The sequence below is a fragment of the Canis aureus genome, chromosome 6, assembly GCF_053574225.1.
Source record: "Canis aureus isolate CA01 chromosome 6, VMU_Caureus_v.1.0, whole genome shotgun sequence".
Classification (NCBI taxonomy): Eukaryota; Metazoa; Chordata; class Mammalia; order Carnivora; family Canidae; genus Canis; species Canis aureus.
The window spans coordinates 69,198,636-69,220,483 of NC_135616.1; the positions used below are offsets into that span (position 1 = coordinate 69,198,636).

At 43.1% G+C, this 21,848-nt stretch overlaps 1 protein-coding gene across 32 annotated transcripts in view; it reads left to right on the top strand.

Annotated features, from left to right (window-relative positions):
- LOC144316322 (uncharacterized) overlaps positions 1-21,848 on the top strand; it is a 197,132-nt gene that overhangs the window by 58,420 nt on the left and 116,864 nt on the right. For 8 of the 32 annotated variants that reach the window (XR_013382179.1, XR_013382184.1, XR_013382191.1 and 5 more), the window contains exon 5: positions 15,659-15,764. The exons of 23 other annotated variants lie outside the window; for them this stretch is intronic. Coding sequence is in view for 2 of the 9 variants with exons in the window: in XM_077902141.1 (XP_077758267.1) it covers positions 15,687-15,764 (78 nt within the window). In the remaining 7 variants the exon portion in view is untranslated. Of the gene's footprint in view, positions 1-12,322; positions 15,083-15,658; positions 15,765-21,848 lie in introns of those variants that run through there. One more of the 32 variants, XR_013382195.1, reaches the window with a different exon arrangement.

A 21,848-nucleotide genomic window follows, 5' to 3' on the forward strand; every position in this document is an offset into this window, starting at 1 on the left:
TGTTAATCACAAAAAATTCTTTCCCACTAAGATCTGGCAGGTGGTCCCAGTAATACCTTTCTTATCTAGGAAGCAGTTCAATTATTTTCACCTATGACAAAATACTGAACTCACTCAGGAAGAGAGGATAGAGGGATTGAAATCGCTAGCTCCGCCACCCCCATGTGGGGTAAGGTGTCTGCAAACAGCCTTGCTCTCAAGCATAAATTCCCCTCTTTTCTCTGAAGAGGGGCACTGTCCGAGGCATTGGCATGCAAACACTTGCAAAGTGAAAATGGATACACTTCCACAGCTCCTCATCCCTGGCCTCCGGAGGACAGCTTGCCAACCGTGCATGCATGTTGGTTTGGCACCGAGACAAATGTTCCCTGGAGCATAGATTGAAACCACCAAGCTGATATCACATGGGACGCCAGCCAAATCCTGACCTTGTTCTCTGTAGGTGAGCGGCTGTGGAATTAACCTGTGATGGTCTCCTGCTCCCGCCCTGTCGGTGGCCTGGGTTTTTGTTTTTGGTTTTCTTTCTTTTTTTTTTTTTTTAATGACAATGTTTGAATCTTATTGCTCTCCTTGCTCCCCCGGGTATCTAGCAGCCACAAAAACACTCTCCTGGTCTTGGCTTGTGAACAGTGGGCAGCTTCTTGGCTCCAAGAAATGGGCAAAATGCACGATTTCTCCTTGCCCGGTGTCTTCTTGCCCTTTGAGAGAAAAAGGCCACTCATGGACTGTTCCAGAATCGTGCCTGGGTGGCAAGGCCTGTGGGCTGGCAGCGCGGGTGTCTGTGATTGGTGTCTGCTCCTTTCGCCTCCTCCTCCTCTGCATTTTCTCCCTCTGCTCCAACTCATCCCATCCCCTTTTTTTTTGTTTCCAACACTTATTTATTCAGAGCTTCCAATATTCTAAGTTTTTCATGAATTCAGGGCTTTAATTTAGCATGTGGGGTGCTGGCTCTTCCAGCAAGCTGCTTTGGTCATTATTTCCAACTTGAGGGAATAAAGAGGCAGCAGGGTGCAGTGGGAAGAGTGGGGGCTGGAAGCCAGCAGGCCCGGTACTAGTCCCAGCTCCACTGCTAACAGGCTGCGGGACCCTGGCCGGGACACACCCGGGCTGCTAGCCTCGGGGTCCTCTCTCCACAGTTGGGGTGAGGAGTTTGAACACACCGATTGCTGAGGCTCGTCCCATTTACTCCTCCTGGGGGGTTCACGGTCTATGTGAAACCCATATGGGGTTGTGCCAATCTCACTTCCTTCTTTCTTTTGAAAAACTTTATTGTTACATGAGTGAATGAAGAGATGTGAGCAGAGTCCCTAAGCTAGATTTCTCAAGTGTGGGATATGGTGGGGGGAATCTTTCTTTATATCAATGTCCAGAGGCTCAGAGCCTGGAAATGAAATTCAAGACGCTTCCTCTCCTGAAATGTGCAACTGTCTTTTCCACCCGGATAAGAAAAAGAGGCGAGCGGTATTTGCTGCTTTTTTTTTTTTTTTAAAGAATCCAGTTTCCGTACTGTGGCATAAGCACATATAATTGTTCAAGAAAAATTGTACTTTTGGAAGGAAAAGGTTAAAGTTGGCTACTGATATTCATCAGGAGATGGATATTTAATCTTTAATCTCTTGTCCGAGGCCTCTACTTTGGATCAACTCATTATCCCGAATAAACGATGTGTCATTCCCATTATTTATGTTTCACTGCAGCCAAAGTATCTGGACCTCGTTTTAGTAAGCGCCATTCATTTCGACCCATTCAGTATTAATCTCCCTGCTAACATCTTTCCTGTCCTATGTGCTGTCCCCTATTTGCTTTTATGTTTTCTGCAGAGTGTTTATAAAAGGATAATCTTTTACAAAGCAGACAGAATTTTTGTGTATAAACTGCTCTGTTTGAATGCCTCATTGATATACCATCTAAAAACTGAAGTGTTCAGCAAGATTAGCAAAGCCCTGAGCTATTGAGCTCGGGAACACATGAGAACCAGTCCCTTCTCTACAGGAGGCAAAGGTGATGAAAGATGCCTTTGCTGTCGCGGTCGTAGCAAAAGCAGAGCCGTTGCCCATACAGGCCCTGATAGCCCTAGTTGCCCAGAAATTCAAGGCAAGCAGCTCAGAAGTCTCTCGGAAAGGGATAAAGAGTGCGGTGGTCCGATGACCTCTTTCCTGGAATTTTCTCGGCCAATGCCATGGCTGTACAATCGCTGAATTTGCATGGAGTCCCCACTTCAGTGAATCTCCTTTACCAATGTGCCTGTGCTATCTTCAGGCTGTTGCTCAAGTGCTCAGGGGGGTTTGATGATTTGTGTTCTTTGGGTCTACCTTGTAGAAAGGGCAGGAGGAGCTAAGCTAGGATCCGAAGTGGGGGGCGGTCTCTCCTGTCTCCTCCATCTTCTCTCTCCAGGGACTGGGATCTCATCCAAATGGCTCTCTTTTGCAGGGAGGAGAGAGAGATCACTGCATTTCACAATGGACAAAGAGGGTTCCTTTGTGGAATTTTGCATGGCATGGGGTCCCAAATATGCCACTGATAAAAAGACTTAACAGATGGACTCTGAGAATAGGAATATGTTCAAGAAAAAAAATTTTTTTTAAATCAGTGAAAGGGGGTTGTGAGTCTGGCCACTATGGGAGCCGAGCATGGGAAGCCGTACTGAGCACAAGCTTTGTACCTTAGATGGGGCAAGTGCTGCTGGTAGAGATGCATGCAAGCATCTGAAACACAGCCTGTGCTTGGGTTTTTGTTGGCAATGCTATGGGGGGAAGAAACATCCCAAGATGCGCCATGCCAAAAAGTATACGTGCCTTCGAAGAGTAATTTTTCTAACAAATTGACCGCTTGCTCACTCAGTAGGAAGGTTTGTTATTTTCTAAGAAGCGTCCTTTGTAGACCTGAGATTTTTGCCTACCTTCCACATTTATTAGGGAAAAGTTCAAAACGGACATGTGGTCATGCCATTCTAATGGCATAAATGCTTAAATGCTAAGGGCCTGCCAAATGTCTTCTGAAGACCTGAGCTATTAAAAACACCCAGAGTGTATCCATCAAGACTCGGTCAACAGTTCAGCACTTTTTAGGATTTTGTTTTAGCTCACTACCACTCTGGTTGGCCACTGATCATGGCATTCACTGGGATGGCGCCCCTTGCCTTGATCTGCAATCCGCACCACAGGAGGGCTGACCGACACTTGGGGAAGATCTTGAATCCTAGTTCTTTAGGGGCACTCTGCGTGGCCTGTGGGAAAACTGACTCCAAAGGACAGTTCTATCTCACCTTTGGCAAGAAAGCTCTGTATTTGGGGGTGATGGAGGGACTGGAGGAAATGGGAATTCTTACAGTGCGCCTGGCCACGTGTGATGACCAAGACAGTGATGAGGTTCTCCTGACAGGGACCGAAACTCTTGATGGTAGGGAAGCTCACTGTGTGGGCTTCTTTGGCTTTGAAGAGCCCCCTTAACAAGATACAAAGTGAGCTCCTCACACAGAGGGGCTGCTTCAGTTATTCAAAGCGTGGATCTCAATGGAGCATCGTTTGGAACTTCATTTCATCTACTTTCCATTCCTTTTTTTTTTTTACACCACTCTTTTTCTTCTCTCCTTTTCTCTTTAATTTTCTTTGCTTCCTTCCCTCCTGCCCCCTCCCTCCCTTTCTTCCTCTTTCTCTCTGTCTTCTCCTGTCTCCATCTTGGAGCTACTGGGGATGATAGAGTTTAGAAACATGTTTAGAAACACCCTTTGAAAGGGTGACAGTTAAAATAGGTAAAACCAGCCATCACAAAAAACGTCTCACATTAGGATGGCCAATCGAGCTCATTGGGCATTTTCACACCTGTCACTTATTAGCTGCTGCCTGGAGCCCTGTGCTGAGAAGATTCTGAGTTCAGAGCTGGGCTCAAAGGAAATGACTGTCCTGATCAACTGGATGTGACAGCAAAGGACATAAAGGGAGTGGGAAGGAGGAGCACTCATGGCAGACACTCGCCATCCTGGGTCTAGACCAGGGTTTATCAACCATGGCACCACTGATATTTGGACTGGGTAGTTCTTTGTTGTGGGGGCCTCCTGTGCACTGTAGGATGCTTGGCAGCATCCCTGTCGTCTATGCACTAGATGCCAGTGGCACCCCTATAGTCATGACAACTAAAACTGTCTCTAGGTATTGCCAGATGTCCCCTGGAGGGTAAAATTGCCCGTGCTGTAAAACCATGGGTCTAACTAATTACCACCGGACTAAATATAGGGAAGCAAATGAGAAAGGTAAAGGGTGCTGGAAGGATGTGGAGCCCTGTGGAGGCTGGCCGTGTGGGAGGTGTGGCATGTGTGTGCCGGCAGAGAACTTCTCACTCTTGTGGTCTGATCAGCTGTGTGCTGTATGCTGCATTTCCACAGTTCCAGGGTCGTATCCATGACTAGACCAGCACCTTGTGGAATAGAGCCTGAGATCACAGCAGTAAGGACTGAAGTCTACTCTAGATTATCAATCCTAAGATTGGTGGAACTCTGGATTCTACTCCTGCTGTCGGTGGAATGTTCTGTGCTAGAGATTTCAACAACTACTGATGTATTTGATACACCAAAGGCTTCAGGATTCATTCAAAGTGCCCAACTCGTTTCTAGACTCTGTTTCAATGTATGGCACTGAAATTTCAGCACGGGTCATTTCGGAGAATGTGATGCAGTAGAAAGGTCTGGGTTTGACTTTGAGTTCTGCTCATTGCTCAGAAGCTTGAGACAACAAGCAAGTCACCTCATCTCCCTGCCCCTCAGATTGGTATGTGTAAAGTGTGGATAGTATCTCCTGCGCAGCAAGGTTACCATGGGATGATGTAAACCAGAGGCTGTCTCAGGAATTGGCACAAATTAGAGAGTGAAAAAAAAAAGCATTAGTTGCCTTCCTTCTTGCCCTTCTTCCTCTGAATCTTGTCATTCTTCTAGGTTAAGATGGGGAAAAGGATAGGGACTTCTGGTTTCTGACAAAGGTTTCCTTGAAACTGCCTTGGAGCACATTCTACCCACTTTCAGAACACCAACTGATAATAAAACCTGTGTAAGCCTCAGATTGGACTGAAGGATTGAGTGAGTGTATGTATCCCTGTCCAGTATGCCCCCTGAGCATCGCTGGTACTTGAGAGCATCCTTCTTCATCCTTTGCAATGGGAGGGCGTGATGTGGGACCATTTCCCTAGCCCAGTAAGTTGTTGTTTGTTTGTTTTGGTAAATATTTTATTTATTTATTCATGAAAGACACAGAGAGGCAGAAACATAGGCAGAGGGAGAAGCAGGCCACTGCGGGGAGCCTGATGCAGGACTCGATCCTAGGGACCCGGGGTTCACAACCTGAGCCGAAGGCAGACGCTCAACCACTGAGCCACCCAGGTGCCCCCTACCTAGTCCAGTAAGTTTCTTAATAGTTAATAAAAAACAAAAGTCATCTCAAGGGACCAAAAGAGAGAATGTATCTATCATCCTAGACAGTTTCCTCCCAGAAGCCCATTGGATGGAACCATGAAATCCTCAGTATTTAGATGGGAAGGGACTTCTCCAAGGACGTGAAGCCCAGCTCGTTCTTTTCCCAGATGGGAAGGGACTTCTCCAAGGACGTGAAGCCCAGCTCGTTCTTTTCCCAGATGAGGTTTCCCAGATGAGGTTCCCCAGCAGGGGCTCATCTGACTAGCATGGCCATCTTATTAGAAGCAGTCTTGGGACCAAAGCTGGGGTCTCTTTGGATCTGAGAGCTTGGCCTGAGTTCACAGGGCCATCTTCTCTGCATTGAGCTGCTTGGCTTGTTCTGCCCTGTACCAAATGAAAGTTATTGATGGATTTCTGCCCTGCCTTATGGATTTAGTCCTTTATTCCTAAGCAGGCCAAGTTCACACATTTTTTTCAGTGCCGCTACGGTCATTTGCAGGTGTATTTACATCACAACCTTACCACTTACTGACTCTGAGGCACTGGGCAAGTTACTTAACCATATGAGCTTTGCATTAGTCAAAGTTCTCCAGAGAAACAGACCAATAGGAAACTATCTATCTACCATCTATTTATTCATCTATTTTTCTGTGAAATACATACATACGTATGTATGTATATATGTGTGCCTATATATATATATATATATATATATATATATAGGCACACATACATACGAAAAAGAATTGGCTCACAAGTCCCAAGATATGCAGTTGCCAAGCTAGAGACCCAGGAAGAACTAATGTTTTCATTTGAGTCTGAAGGCAGGAAAAAGCTGATGTTCCATTTTGAAGGCAGTGAGGCTCAGAGGAATTCCCCCTAACTCAAGGGAGAGTCAGCATTTTTGTTCTGTTCAGTACTTCAACTGATTGGATGAGGCCCACCCCATTAGGGAGGTTAGTCTGTTCAGTGTACCAATCAAACATTTCCTCCAGAAACACCTTCACAGACACCCCCAGAATAATGTTTAACCAAATATCTAGGCACCCTGTGGTATCTAGGCACCCTGTGGTCCAGTCAAGTTGACACGTAAGATTAACCATCACAAGCTTCTATCTCCTTCCTCATTTGAGGAATGTGGGCAATAATTGCATTAATAAGGTTAATGAGGGAAACCTGGGTGGTGCAGTGGTTTAGCGTCTGCCTTTGGCCCAGGGCGTGATCCTGGAGACCCGGGATCGAATCCCATGTCGGGCTCCCGGTGCATGGAGCCTGCTTCTCCCTCTGCCTGTGTCTCTGCCTCTCTCTCTCTGTGTGTGACTATCATAAATAAATAAAAATTAAAAAAAATAACAAGGTTAATGATAACCTTTTCTTGATCTTATGAGTTAATAAAAATAAAAGTTAGTGAGTGCCTATTACAGTATTTCAGTAAATGCTATTGTTATTGCTATTGTTATTGGAAGCACTTATGGATAGGGACTAAGGTCCAGAGAGGAGATGCAGGTGCTGAGGGCTTCAGGGCTCTTTGACCTGTGTCGTTCCACACATGGCCCATGCTTGGTTTAATGCACCATCATCACTGTCTCAAAATGCTTAATAATTGTAAATAAGGGGTCCTGCATTTTCCTTTTGCCCTAGACCTTGCAGATTATGTAGCTGGTCCTGGAGTGAGGGATAGGAAATCTTTAAAAAATGCCCAGTGAGATGTTAGGGAGCTATCTGGGCTTGGCCACATCCCGGATTCCTCTCCCTCCCCCGCTGAATTCTGCAGGCATGAAAACTGCCACAAGACATTCATTTTTAATGACTTGTTATGGGCTTCTTAGCAATATATCTTTGGGTATTAAGGTGTGGAGTCAGAGACTTAAAATGATTGATGTCTTTGCTCCACACAAGGGGTCTCCCACACTTACCTAGTGCCAGATATCCACTGGGGAAATTTATGGGAGCTCTTGGCAGCCTACGCGGCCATCAAATATTAATCAAAAATATGTAATAACTAATATATACTTAAAGAATTGAAGAAAATTAATATTCAAGGGAAGCATTCAGGGACCCATAAAAATAACAAATGCTAAAGAGACTCAGTCAAGGTTGGCAGGTTCAGAGCTCACCCTGTTCTCAGACTTGCTTGGAGACTCTGGGTTCGCTGGCTGATCCTCAGATGCTGAGATGGCAGGAAAGGGAACTTAGTGCTTATTCCATTGGATCTGGACTCTTACTAATGCAAGGAGTGAACTCCAACTTCAGGACACTGCATTTCTACCCCTACCTATCTTTTCTCTGTCCCTCTTTCACATAGCACCGACATACCATGGTGAATTCTCTATGGGATTCTCTTCCAGCAGGCCCTTGAGCATCGATGGACTGTGTCTCACCTCCTTATGCATTTTCAACACCTAGGGCAGTGGCTTGCACAAACTATTAAGTTGGACCATACGATATGTCCACTTGTGTGGGTCAAAAATGATACTTGTGTGGGCAAATGACAGTTTAACGTGTCTCAACTTTAAAAATCTTCAAACTAGGGACACTTCGGTGGCTCAGTCGGTTAGGTAGGTCCCACTCTTGGTTTTGGTTTAGGTCATGATCTCAGGGTTGTGAGAGCGAGCCTTGTGTCAGGCTCATGCTCAGGGCGGAGTCTGCTTGACCCTCTCCCTCTGCCTCTCCCCCTGCTCCTTCTCTCTCCCCGCCGCCTCTACATAAATAAATGAAATCTTTTTTTAAAGAAAGTTTTTAAAATTTATTTAAGAGAGAGAGAAAGAGAAAACATGAGCAGGGAGAAGAGGGAGAAGCAGGCTCCCTGCCGAAACCTGATGCGGGACTTGATCTCAGGACCCCGGGATCATGACCTGAGCTGAAGGCAGACGCTTAACTGACTGAGTCCCCCAAGTGCCCCTCATTTTTGTATGTCTAAATTAAGTTTTACAACTGGTGTGCACATTTAATGTGGTAGCAGAGGAGTTTTTTTTAATCCTCAAAAACCAATCAGTTTTTTAAACAGTAGTACCTTAGAACAGAGAACATGGTATAGGGATATGGGTGCGATGGAGTAGAAGGAGCACGTAACTGGCAGGCAGGGAACATGCTGTCATCTCGGCTCTGCCAGTACTGGCCACATAACCTCACACAAGCCACTTGGCCTTCCTGAGCCTCCATCTCTTGTCTTAGAAAATGAGAGAATTGAGCTAAATGACACTGAAATGCCATGCATGTTCTACATCTCTACATGGAATCTACTGCAAGTAAATGTGTGCAGAATCATCCTCCACTAGCCTGGCTTGAGCCTCAGTAGCTCAGGGGAGATTAAAGGAGACACAGGCAAGACCTCAGCCCCAAGCATGCCGCACATCCCTCTCAATCCCAGACCCTCTCTGCAGCTCTCCAAAAACACAGACTGGATCCAAGGCGTCTGTTCCAACATCACTTCTGTTTACTCCACCATCAGGATGGTGTCATTTAGCCGGAGCCATCATTCATAGTCACACCAAATGGCCCATGGAAGAAAAGTTGGTTACACTCGAAGAACAGATGACAAGTGACAGGCTCCGCTCCTGATTTTCCATAATAACAGAAGAGACCAGCAACTGCCATGGTGGTCCAACACCCAAACCAACCACTCCCTTCCAAGCAGATGCGATCTGCCCATCTCTGCTCCTCTCTGGGAATAAAGAGTCTCCCTTGTCCCTGGTGAAGCGGGGCATCCTGTGTTTCCATGGACAATATTGGGAAAGCCACACACATGAGCAGCCCTGCTCATCTGAGTTCTGCTGCTAAATAAGGGGGTGAAGGGGCTGAAGACCAGAAACATGGGAGAGAAGAACGGACTGTAGAAGATCTCAACGAAAAGCAGCAATGGGAAACAGCTGAAATAACTTTGCCAGTGCCCAGGCAGATCTACTTTTACACCCCTTTATTTTGGCAGAAGGAAGGCAACATGAGACTTCCCCAGTATGACTGCAGAGTTGCTGCTGCCCATGGGATAATCAGAAGTTTCAGTCACTGAAACTGGGAATTAGGGGGACTCTCCCAGTATGCTCTGTGGAGGCCATTCAGTTCTAATAAAAGGTTCTCCTTAGGAAGGCCAGGTCCAGTTTGAGCATTTTTATTTTTTTACTTTTTAAGATATTATTTATTTCTGCAGGGAGCTTGCTTTTCCCTCTGCCTATATCTCTGCCTCTCTCTCTCTCTCTCTCATGAATAAATAAATAAAATCTTTAAAAAAAGAAATACTAAAATGAGAAATAATGCAATGAGAGATAGTATGGAGTGGTGACTAAAAATGTAAGTTGTGGATTTCAGAAATACTGGACTCCCTTTCTAGCTCCATCGCTTACCTCTGGTCTTGAGCAGGCTACTCTCTGCATCTCAGTTTTATCATCTTGGGGCTAAAAATAGTACCTACTTCCAACAGTTGGCATGATCTGTAGGTGAGATAATATATATAAAATGCTTGCCACAGTACCTGGCACATAGTCGGTGCATGATAAATTCAGACTCATCATTTGTATACGTGTTTGTGTACATATATTGTATCTGTGCGTGAAGGAGGTGGCGGAGGAGTACTTAAGAGATGATAGCAAATACAATTTTGGGGATGGCTGCTGGGTCTGTTTCAGTTTGCCTGTGAAGATATTTTCTGAGGCATGACATAGTGCCATACACCTTGGTTTCCAAAACCATTTTCTGTTAAGGCTCTAAGCAATGCTGAAATCTATCTATTAATAAGATATGCTGTTTCTCATGTTTTCTGTGTCCTTTTTAGCCTTCTCCCCCAGGGTTTAGTAAGAATTAAAGGAGATTATTCATGCAATGTGCTACAAAGTACATTTCATATATACATATTTGCTTTGCACGTATCTGACATGTAGTAACTGCTCATTAAACATCCAGGCTATTGCTATGATATAGAGCCTACTGTGGAGTTGTATGAGAGAGGGGAGGACAAAATATAATTAATTTCACAAGCAACTTTTGGTTCATCTATCTGGATGGCATACAAATCTCCTAAGCATCCTCACAACCCATTTGGGAGAAATAGGATGTGTTCTTTCCATTGTACAGATGGAGTAACCGAGAGATTGAAAAGTGACATCACCAACAGGCGGTGACCTAAGGAGTCAGGGCCAGAACCAGGTCTGGAATACAGACTTCCTGGCTCCTGACCCAGGTTCCCTTCTGCCATCCAGCCTTCCCCGGGAGGCTGGAGGGACCAGGGAAGTGTCTGTTTCAGGGCTCTCTCAGTTGCCCTTGGAAGTTTATCATCTATCAACTGAATGTTGACCAAAAACACACTAATTCCTGAGGAGACCTTACAGGATGTCCTGTTGAGACTTTTCCTCCTTTTTTGTCAGTGCTTTGCTGGCAGATTAAAATTCAGTGGACCCCATTTGTAGGAAGTCTGATAAAATATTCTCATCTCAATTGCAAACAATTTCTCCATCTGCCACTTGGCTGAGAGGATCAGACTCAAACACCCTCACGAGAGAGGAGTGATACCAACAGAGGAGGGTACAGGAAACAGCGAGGTTTTGTGTCTGAACACAATGTCTACCTGGTCTGTTGTCTGATGGAGCTGATTAGTCAGCTGTTCTGCAGCTGGTTTCTCTCTACCAAATTGACTGAATCTGCCTAAAATTACTTTTGTTTATTATTTAGTATCTTGTAGATGCAGCTCTATATATGCTGTGCATGGGTATTAAGAGAAAATAATAAATTTGGGGTTGGAGTATGGGCACGGATAGGCTAGGGGAGGAAAAGACTGGAGGACACATGAAGCAAGGTGAGCAAAGCTGGACTCCCCTTCTGATTTGGGACAGGTGATGCAGTTTGCAAAAGATATTGAAGGAAGTCAACATGATCCACTCAGGAAGGTATTCATAATACCTGCTATTTGCAAAAAAAAAAAAGAAGAATGTTTGAGGGTGAATAGGATATGAAAAAGGTGCCTAGATTTGAAGTGTTGAGGGAAACATTCCTTCATTTGGTAATCCTTAGCAAATACCAGGCACTTTGCTGGATCCTGGAGATGTACTGGTGAACAAGAAGAAACAGGGAGCCTACGTCTTGGAACTTTCGTCTTAGCGAGAGAAAGCAACAAGAAAAATGTGACCACTGTCATGAGTCTTGAGAAGGGAATAAGGAGGGTATGGTGATGGAGTGTATCAAGGTAGGGGACATGGTGCTATTTCAGATCAAGGAAGTCCTAGAGAAGAGGATTATAGGCAAAAGAACTTCAACTGCAAAGATAAGAAGAGACATTTGGGCACATTCTAGAAACTACCCGAAAGACTACATAGGGAGGAGAAGATGACAAAACTGAAATGGGAATCTAGATGAGGAATGACAGTGGTCAGACTGGGATGTGCAGTAGGATGGAGACAAGTGGGTAAATTTAAGATCTTTGGGATGAAGGGTGGGAGGTGATGAGATTAATGGTTTAGGTTGAAGGAGTGGATATGGGAGTCAAAAAACACCAAGAACTTGGTAGATGGTGGTGCCACTCACCATGATAGGAAGCACAAAGAGAGAATAACTTTGCAAAAGGCCGAATAGAGAATTTCATTTGGGGGCTGCATAATTTGAAGAAAATGTCCAAGTAGACGTGCTAAGTGTGTGTGTTAGATATCTTGGTCTGGAGCTCAAGAAAAACTTTGGGTTTATGACCTGCCAACTATTAATTTAAAAAGAAATAGACAAGTAAAGTATTATGTGTATTTAGAGAATGAAGCAATTAATTCAAGTGAAGGATATATAGATGCCCTTAGGGACATGTCAAGTCCTGCAAAGGCCGTAAGCTTTAAAAGATCAGAGAGCAGATAGAAAGAGAATTAGAGAAATGCTTTTCTTTGTATGGTGAAAAGGAAAAATTGATGATTAGTGATATCAAAATGACTATGCTTCTAAATCCTTCTCCAGAGAAGTTACCTGGGAGAAGGCACCAGGTAAGGTCTGCTTTTTCATTAAGAAGATGAATATTCAAACCATAGATTGAGAAAAACCATTGCAATATAAATGTGATAATGATCTCATATTCATAATATGTAAAGAACTTCTACAAAACAATAAGAAGACAAACAAAAAGAATGGGCAAAAATCTTGAACAGACATTTCACAAAGATCATGTACAAATAGCAAGAAGGAGATGAAAAGCTGTTACTCATCAGGGAAATGTCAATTAAAACCCTAGTGAGCTAATATTTCACACACACGAAAATGGCTAAAACCAAAAAGACTGTCAATACCAAATGTGTGCATGTGGAACAACCAGAACTTTCTTTGATATATTTGCTGGTAGGAATGTAAAATGATGCAACCATTTTGGAGAAGTATTTGGTAGCTTCTTAAAAAATTGAACATACAGCTACTGTATGAGAAATACTACATTCTAAGTATTTACTCAAGAAAAGTGAAAATGTGTGCACAAAGTGACTTGTACAAAAACGGTAGCAATCTTAGTTATGCCCAAAACCTGGAAACAGCCCAAATTTCTATTGACAAGAGAATGGGTAAACAAGTAGTAGCTTATCCATACAATGGAATACTATTCAGCAGAACAAAGGCACAGACCACTGATTAATGCAACATCCACTACTTGTGTGAAAGAAGCCAGACAAAAAAGTACATGGTCTAAGATTCCATTTATATTAAGTTATAGAACAGACAAAATTAATCTGTGGTAATAGAAATCAGAAAGTGATTGCCTGGTAAGGGGGATAAGGAAGCTTACTGGGCTGATAAAAATGGTCTGTATCTTATTTAAGTGGTCATTACATGGGTGGATACAGCTGCAAAACTCATTGAAACAAATGTTCAAAATATTTTTTATTTTTTGCATATTTTTATTGGCAAAATATTTTTTTAAAAAAATTTATTTGAGAAAGCGAGAAAGAGAGAGAGAGTGCATGTGAGTGGGGGGAGGGGCAAAGGAAGAGAGAGAGGGAGAGAATCTCAAGCAGGCTCTGTGCTGAGTGCAGAGCCTGACATGGGGCTCGATCTCACAACCCTGAGATCGTGACCTGAGCCCAAATCAAGAGTCAGACTCTTAACCAACTGAACCACCCATGCACCTTAAGATCTTGCATTTTACTGCATATAACTCATCCCTCAATTAAAAAAACATCCAGGTAAGTCTAGCTTCAAAGCCTGCATTCTATAAGTACTTCCCAATTTTAGGGGGCGAACAGAAAGCAACTATGTGGGGGAAATTAATTGAAATGAAACAGGTAAATTTAAATTAGCAGGGTCTAACAGTCTTGCTGTCTGAGTAACGCACATAGTCTCGGCCCACAGCTTCTCAGGTTGATCTGTATTGATATTAGATGAATATCATGTTGCTGAATTAGAGATCTGAAATTGTTTTTGTGGGTACAAGTCAGTACAGCCTACATTTATGTGGCACCTACTGAATGCTAGGCCCTGGGTATACTGTATTTCCTAAAGTCACCTGTTGGCTCTCCAAAGGATAGGTGTTTTGGCTTCTATTTCTCTGGCTTCTTCCATGGTAAGGCTTTGCTCCTTCCTTGATTGCTCACAGAATGATGTCTGCACAGAGTGGGTGCTGAATAAATATTTTGTGAATGAATGGATGAAGAAATCAATGGTGAATATCAAGTGTGTCATAATCTTTATGCATGTAAGAAGTCATGTTTAATTTCTCTGTTTAAAATAAATGTCACCATAGGGGCACCTAGGTGGTTCCATTGGTTAAATGTCCAACTGTTGATTTTGGCTCAAGCCATGATCTCAGGGTCACGAGATTGAGCCTTGTATTGTGCTCTGCACTCACCGTGCAGCCTGCTTCAGATTCTCCCTCTCCCTCTCCTCACCACCCCCACTGTCGTGCTCACTTGCGCTCTCTCTCTAAAAAATAAATAAAAAAGAAATAAATGTCACCATATATCTGGCATTAAAAACAAAACCAAAACCCTCACCAGTTTGTTTTTACTCTCTGTACATCAGAGTAGAACAAGTGAAGAGAGTACAGAAAACAAAATGCTCTCATTTTCTGTCCCCTTTGCTTCCGGTAATAAAGGCCAAACTGACAACTGGTCGAGTGACTGGACTTTGGATTATTAAAAAAATATTTTGCAAGAAATAAGCCTGGCGTATATGACCCAACAATGAGATAACCTACTTTCGTAAGAATGACAGCAACAGTTGATATTTCTGAGTGAAAACACTACCAAAACGAGAACCCAAAAAATCCCTCCCAATCTCAAAAGGCGATGGGATAAAGATGGGGTTGAATTGAGCTGCCGATGCCAATAGAGAGAGCCTTTGGAAGATGTGATTAGTGAGGATCTTTTATCAAAATTTAGTAACTGCCAATATTTTTTACATGGCATATAGAGTGGCCAAATAAATCACTTAATGATTTTAAATACAGAATATATTTATAGAAATAAAACAGAATTAACCTGGGTCAAATGCTCCATCCTCTGAATGCTTCTCTTAACACTATGAATTAGCTTAGTGATAAAAGAAAATAAGTTTAAATAAATCACTATGTTGAAAAATAGAATGTAATTGATAATTTATGAGTCAGCAACCTTAACTTAGAAAGAAAATCTATTCTAATTGTATACATTTGATTTCAGATGGCAGATGGAAGCTTGTTACATATTTGGAATTTTTTATGTGAAGTTAAAATTTATGTTCTGATTCTAAGATTTAAAAGCCCGGGTGATATGTGTTTATTGAATATTTTAATAAAATTTTAAAATTCATTCCTCACAAATTTAATGAAGAAAAAGATGCATTCTATTTGTCTCTCTTTTCCCACGGGATTTATGATTTCTTGCAAGAGTAACCAAGTCTAACATAAAATGGAAAACAAATATTGTTGTCTTAAGAATAGAAATAATAAAAAGTGGGGGTGTGGTAAGAGGGCGAGTTTCAAAAGAGGGAGAGTTTGTTGATGCATAGACTTTCACACCGTATACTGTTCAACTGACATTGAACCACAAATTTGGATTTGAGTTTCCTGATGACCAAGGCAAAAAGAGAAACACAGCTTAGTGGCATGCTATATAACACAATTTATATTAACTATATTGACCTTAAGCAAAAGTATCCTGATCAGGAAAAAATCCACAATTATTAGGGCTAAAAGAGAGGGGCGTGTGTGTGTGTGTGTGTGTGTGTGTGTGTGTGTGTGTTGATTTCAGGAGACTGAATAACAAAATGGACAATGTTCTCAACACTATCCCTTTAGCAAGATTAATAGAGAATTTTGTTCTGAAATTTCTTCAGTGTCAACTTGGAGGAGGTAGTGCAGTGTATGAGGAGAGCTAGGACAAATGAGGATGGTTTGGGCTGCAAACTCTCTGCCAAGTGCTCCAGAGAACATGCTTCTCAGGTAAGTGGAGCTATAAAGAGTTTAAAGAGTTGGGGTTTTCTGGGAGGGTGTCAAGCAGTGATCAGTCAGCTTTAAACATCATCTTAGAGAAAGAGTATTGGGAGACGTCAGTGAAAATTGAGAGGCCGAACCAGGTGAGGTTGTGACACAGGGGGAAGGTGCGAAGTGGCTGATGACTGCAGAGAAGATGAAGTCCCTCCATACCGGAGAGTCAAGTTGCAGTGGTGACCCGGCATCTTTGAGCTTGGCAGTCCAAAGACTTGACATTACCTTTTGCTAATTGGGTGTCACAGTGAAATCTCTTCACCTTTCTCTGAGTTAGTTTCCTCATCTCAGCAACGATAATGGGGAGGAGGAGATTCCCCATGCCCCCCCATCACTTCCTCCCCCATGCCTGATGTTTCTTTCCATGTAGAAGATGTGTTATCCTGGATCCTGTCATTGCTTTGCATTATTCACTCCAGGGAAGTGCCTTATCTGATTGATCCATTAAGGAAAAATAAACTGGACAAGTTGGACTCACCTTTCTCCTTTTCCTTCTTGGGAGCTATATCTGCCTGCCTGCAAGTAGAGTTTTCTTCCCTCTGTACGCTGTACAGGCCATCTGCCCGGTTCAACATGCTCTGTGCCTGGGAAGGCAGTTCAGCCAAGTTCTGTGCTCACTCTGAGCAGTGTCCTTCCATTTGGCCTTTATTGGTGGCAAAGATTTTATTTTGGCTTCTATCTGCCTCTCTTGTCTTATTTATCAATTTGTTCAGATTTTAGGTGGAAAGGGGTGTTATTTATTGGCCCCCTCTAGAGAACCCAGCAGGGTTAACTAATTTTTATTCTTTTATTATGTTTTTAGAAATCTCTCTGTCTCTCTCTAGATATGTATATACATATGTGTATGTAAGTGTGTATATACAAATATATAGAGAGAGTGCATGCACAAGGCAGGGAGGGGCAGAGAGAGGAGAAAGAAACTTAAGCAGGTTCCATGCTTAGCATGGAGCCTAACACAAGGCTCAATCCCACAACCCTGAGATCATGACCTGAACTGAAATCAAGAATTGGATTAACCAACTGAATCACCCAGGTGCCCCAGGGTTACTAGTTTTTAATCATACCCAATGTCATATTGAGTGTGAGGTCTGAACAAGATAATGTCACAGTGGTGGTATGGCATGCAGTAGTTGGCGTGGAGAGACCCTGTTGGTTATTGCTATATTGGCTGTTTTCCCCAGATCCCTTCAATCCAGAGGTATATTGAATAACACCAATCATAGTACCCATCATAAGACAACAGTCTCCAACACTGTAGGAGAATCGGTGGAGTCTTGGGCATTTTCCCACCAAATCCTTACATCCTGGTTCCAGCGGCCTGCAGATACCTGACAAGTACCCTTCTTGAACAGCTGCCCTTCTGGGGCTACCTACAGTGTCTTGCTTCTCGGGGTGACCCCATCTGTCTTGGCTGCAGATGTGGTTTCTACCTTAAGATTCTTTCCAATACCAACATCAAGCCAAAGGCTTATCAGGTGAAAAAGTCTCACTGGCCTCAGGGTGAAAAATACGGGGTCTCTAGAAGCAGGTGCCAAATCAATAAATACCAGGAAGGGCCAAGTGTTAAAGGTCCTCTTGGACGCATGTGTGGGGTACACAGGATGGTGGAGAAGGCTCCCCTGGGCAGCTCTTGTTGTTGAAGAACAGGGCTGACACAAACACCATTTCTGGAAACGTGGTTTCCCAGCGTGGCTTCATGCGCCTTCTCCATCTGCTCCAGAAGCATTATTCTGGGCATCTTGACAGGAGGCCTCCAAATGAAAAGAGAGAACAAAAAAGTGCATTTTTTATCGTCTCCAAATACCTACAGCTCAGGGATATGAATGAAAAACACTTATCTTGTGACCTTTCAGGCCCTATTGCAGGAGAAGGACAGGAAAAAAACCAAACCAAAACAAAACCCGACTATTAAAACAAACACAAAAGGCACCATCTTGTTTCTTTTCTATCCTTGTTTGCTCTTTATTTAAAAGGGAAGAAAAAAAGAAATCTGGTATTTAAACCAACCTGTTGACAGACTGTTTGCTTTTATTTGATTTGCACTTCATTTGCATGAGTAAAAAGTATAAGGACAGTGTTGTGACTTAACAGTGAGTTAGAAACTATTAGAGGGGACTTGATCATTAGCTTCTTTGTCATAGGGCAATTGTATCTTGCTTTCAATCACCAAATGTTATTTAAAACAAAGCTATGGAGATTGATAGAAAATACAGATTCTTTCACTTCAGGGCAGGCTGAATCAGCTACAGACCGTAGATAAAACTTACCAGATCCCAAAATGAAAAGGAAAGTGACTGCTAGGTAATTAGTGTCTACTTAGTCAAGGACAAAGGAGGAAGGCACCAATACCATCTATCAGCCAGAGGAAGAACACTGCCTTCCTTCTCCAAAAAGAAGCTCTTCTTGTCTTGTTACTTTCCCATGGATAAGACACAGAAGTTTGTGGAACTCACCTGATGATTCAAGTGATTCTTCCCCAGAGGTAATGCCTGGGTTCTGGAAGGAGTTCTGCCTAGAAGCTCCACTCTCCTTAAGGCCAGCCCCAAATGTAATTGGAGTATTAGGATGTAGCAGGCGTTCATGGTAGGGTTGCTTTGGCATTATTTTATCTGGGTCTATCCTCAGACTTCTAGGTTTCCCATAGGACCAAATTTTCATTGCGAGGGTATTTATATTTTAACGGGGATTGAAACCTTGGCTTTTTCTGAGAGTAAACATTCAGGAATCTTCAGGACTATGGATGGAGAAAGGTTTGAGGCAGGGAAGACAGGTCTACTTAGAAACCGCTGAAGTCCCACCACACATAGAGAATTTCCCAGCTTTCCAGGGGGCCAAAAATTTATGTTGATGATGAGAAAAGTGTCTGGATTTCAAGTTTGATTAGTAATATTTGCTAAGGTATGAATTTGTTGCATGTAACAGAAACTCAAAATAATAGTAGCTTAAATAAGGTACACATCTTTCCCATGGGACAGTGTGGAAGAAGCGCTCCAGTACTCATATGGCAACTTTGCTCTTTGAGATTTTGCAGGGGCCAGGGCTTCTGCTAACTTTTTGCTTTGCCTTCCCAGGGTATGGCCCATTTCTTCTTGATCCAAGGTGGCTCAACCACCACATGCACAATTAAAACAATGGGAGTAAGGGAGGAAAGGGGAAAGGGATGCATGCCTCCCTTTAAAGACATGATTCAAAATTGCACTGATGACTTCCACTCACATCCCATGGGCCAGGCCCTTCACACATGGTCATACTCAACCACAAGGAAGGTTGGAAAATACCATCTTTATTGGTTCGACCATGTGCTGGGGTTTTGCCTCTGTGAGAGAGTAGGGAAGTGTACAGCTGTGATGAGCAGTTTGGGTTGAAACTGTTTTAAAGCAGAAGTTGCTCCCTTGGGAATACAAATAGGGATGTTTGTGTGAGGTTTAGGGGGCATCCAGGATAAGAAGTCTGGATCATCATTCTCTTGTGACTTCACTTCCAACATTTTGGTTTTATGTGTTTCTATGACTGCTTCCAATCTAATGTATAAACCTCTATGTTCCTTTGTATTTGTTTGCTTTGTTTTCAACTTTGAGTTTAAAAAAATATAGTCACTTTCTATTCAGATGATTCAACTGAATAATCACCAAGTGATCAAATACTCTGAACTATATGACATGTGAAGTATGGGAATATAATGCTCAATAAATTGTAATATCTGCCCTCAAGTATCTTAAAGTCTATAGTAGGTTTTCTCAGTGATGAAACTATTGATGTTTGGGGCTGGATAATTCAGTTTTTTTGGGGGTAGTGTCTCTACCCATAAGACATCAGTAGCCTCCCCCATCCTAGCTGCAGCAACAAAAAATGTCCTAAGACATTGCCCAATGTCCTCTGCAGGTAATAATCACCCCTAGGTGAGACTTCTTGATTTAAAGAGTGGATCAGATCACTGGATCTCAGCGTGTTGTTCCTTGGCCAGTAACATCAGTGAAATGTCAGAATCACCTGAAACTTGGTAGCAATGCAAATTTTCAGATGCTACTCCTGCAGGACTGAGTCAGAAACCCTAGGAATGGGGCTTAGGAGTCTGTGCTTTAACAAGCTCTCCTGGTGATTCTGAAGATTCTGATGCTAAGGCTTGAGAAAACTAAGCCAGATCACTCATCAACCTGAATTTCTTTCTTTTCTTTTTTTTTAATAAAGATTTTATTTATTTATTCATGAGAGACACACAGAGAGAGGCAGAGACACAGGCAGAGGGAGAAGCAGGCTCCATGCAGGGAGTCCGACGTGGGTCTCAATCCCGGGTCTCCAGGATCAGGCCCTGGACTGAAGGAGGCGTTAAACCGCTGAGCCACCCAGGCTGCCCATCAGCCTGAATTTCAATTCAGTGTAGGAAGTGGTGTAGAGAAGGCACATACTGAATGTCATGGGAACCCAGAGAAGGGCAGCTGATCCAACCTGTGGAGGTGAGAGGAAACTTGTCAGGGTAGACAGAAGTGTTATTTGCATCCTGAAGTGTTCTGTAGATTGTAAGCAGAAGTAGGAGTGGAGGATAAATAGCATGAAATAAATCTACTTGGGAGCTGAAGGAGCTCCTTCAGGAGCACAGCGCATTAGAGAAGTAAGAACAGTTCAGTATTGCTAGATTGTGACATCCTAGGTCAGGAAGTCCTGGGCTTTGGGACTGGAGGGGCAGGCGGGAACTTGGTCACAGCGGGTCCAATAACGTATGTTGAACAATTGTTGTTTTTAAGCTGCTCAGCCTCTGAACCCCTTTCCAGGGTGTGGACACTACATTTATGCATGCACCTTGGTAGGAGGCTGAGCTCTTCCTGCATTAGAAAAATTGAACTTCCAGAAGCCAACTTCCCGCTCCCCCAGAGCAGGTAGGGGGTGTGGGCATGTACCTTAGGCCTGCCGGGCAGATGCCCCCTTCCAAGCTTTGATCCTGAAATAAAGATGAAAAGACAGTGGGATACTCAAGCCAGTGGTGGTAGAGGTGTTGAGAGCAGTGTCCACTGTGACGTGCCCCTACCACTGTGACGTGTGGTAGGGGCATTCTCGCTGGGTTGGTCTTCAGGCATGACTTGGTCCATGGTCCTGGTTCTCTGCATTCCTTTGGTTCCTGCATATTTCTTACCTGGTTCTACAGGCCTTCTGGTGAGTCTGCAAAGTACCTTTCAATAAATTCCTCTCCAGAGCATCACTAGCTAGAGGTGGTGTCCTCCAGAGATTGCTTGCAGGTGGAGAATGAAGAGCCTCTGCAGAAAGGGAAAAGAAATATCACCAAACATTTATTAAGCACTTTATCTAGATTATCTCCTAATTCCCCAACCAACCCTTGAGGAGATACCATTATTTCCATCTTTACTTTATACATGGAAAGCTGAGTTTTGAACCTGGGAATTCTGTCTCTATGGCCTGTTTCCCTGACCATCATGCCCAAAGCCCAATCTGAATCCGAATCTGAAATTCCCTTCAAGGCTTGTAGCAGCCATCAGATCCCCACCACAAAATGACATCCTTCATCAACCTTGCCTTGAGTCCCTGATGACTTTTCTGTGTGTTTTGAATTTTACTCAATACTGTGTCTACTCTCTGGCCCACATCATCAGTCATTTATTTTCATGTCATCCTAGAGTTAGTTTGTAGCTCTCTGTCTTCCTCTTCTGTCTGTATCATAGCCCCTTGAGGATTCTAATCGTAACTTTGCCACTCACTAAGAGATGGTCATAGGGCAGATACATTGACGAAATAAGTATGAGTTCGCAGCATTGCTGTGGGCAGGAGTGGTCTTCAAAATGCCACATTTAACAACTGGTTCACAAGGGTACTGGCCAATCAGAATAGTCAACGGCTATAAATATCTGGAGTCTGTGTACCACGCAAACAACTGAACGTTAGCTCTGATTGTAAAAAAAAAAAAAAAAAAAAAAAAAAAAAGATGATTTTCTTCGTAAGTTGTACAGCATAACAGAAATCCCAGGCAGTATTATTTTGCCTGCTATGTCTCTGTTAGCTGCCACAAAGCCTAGTGTGTTCTTATATATT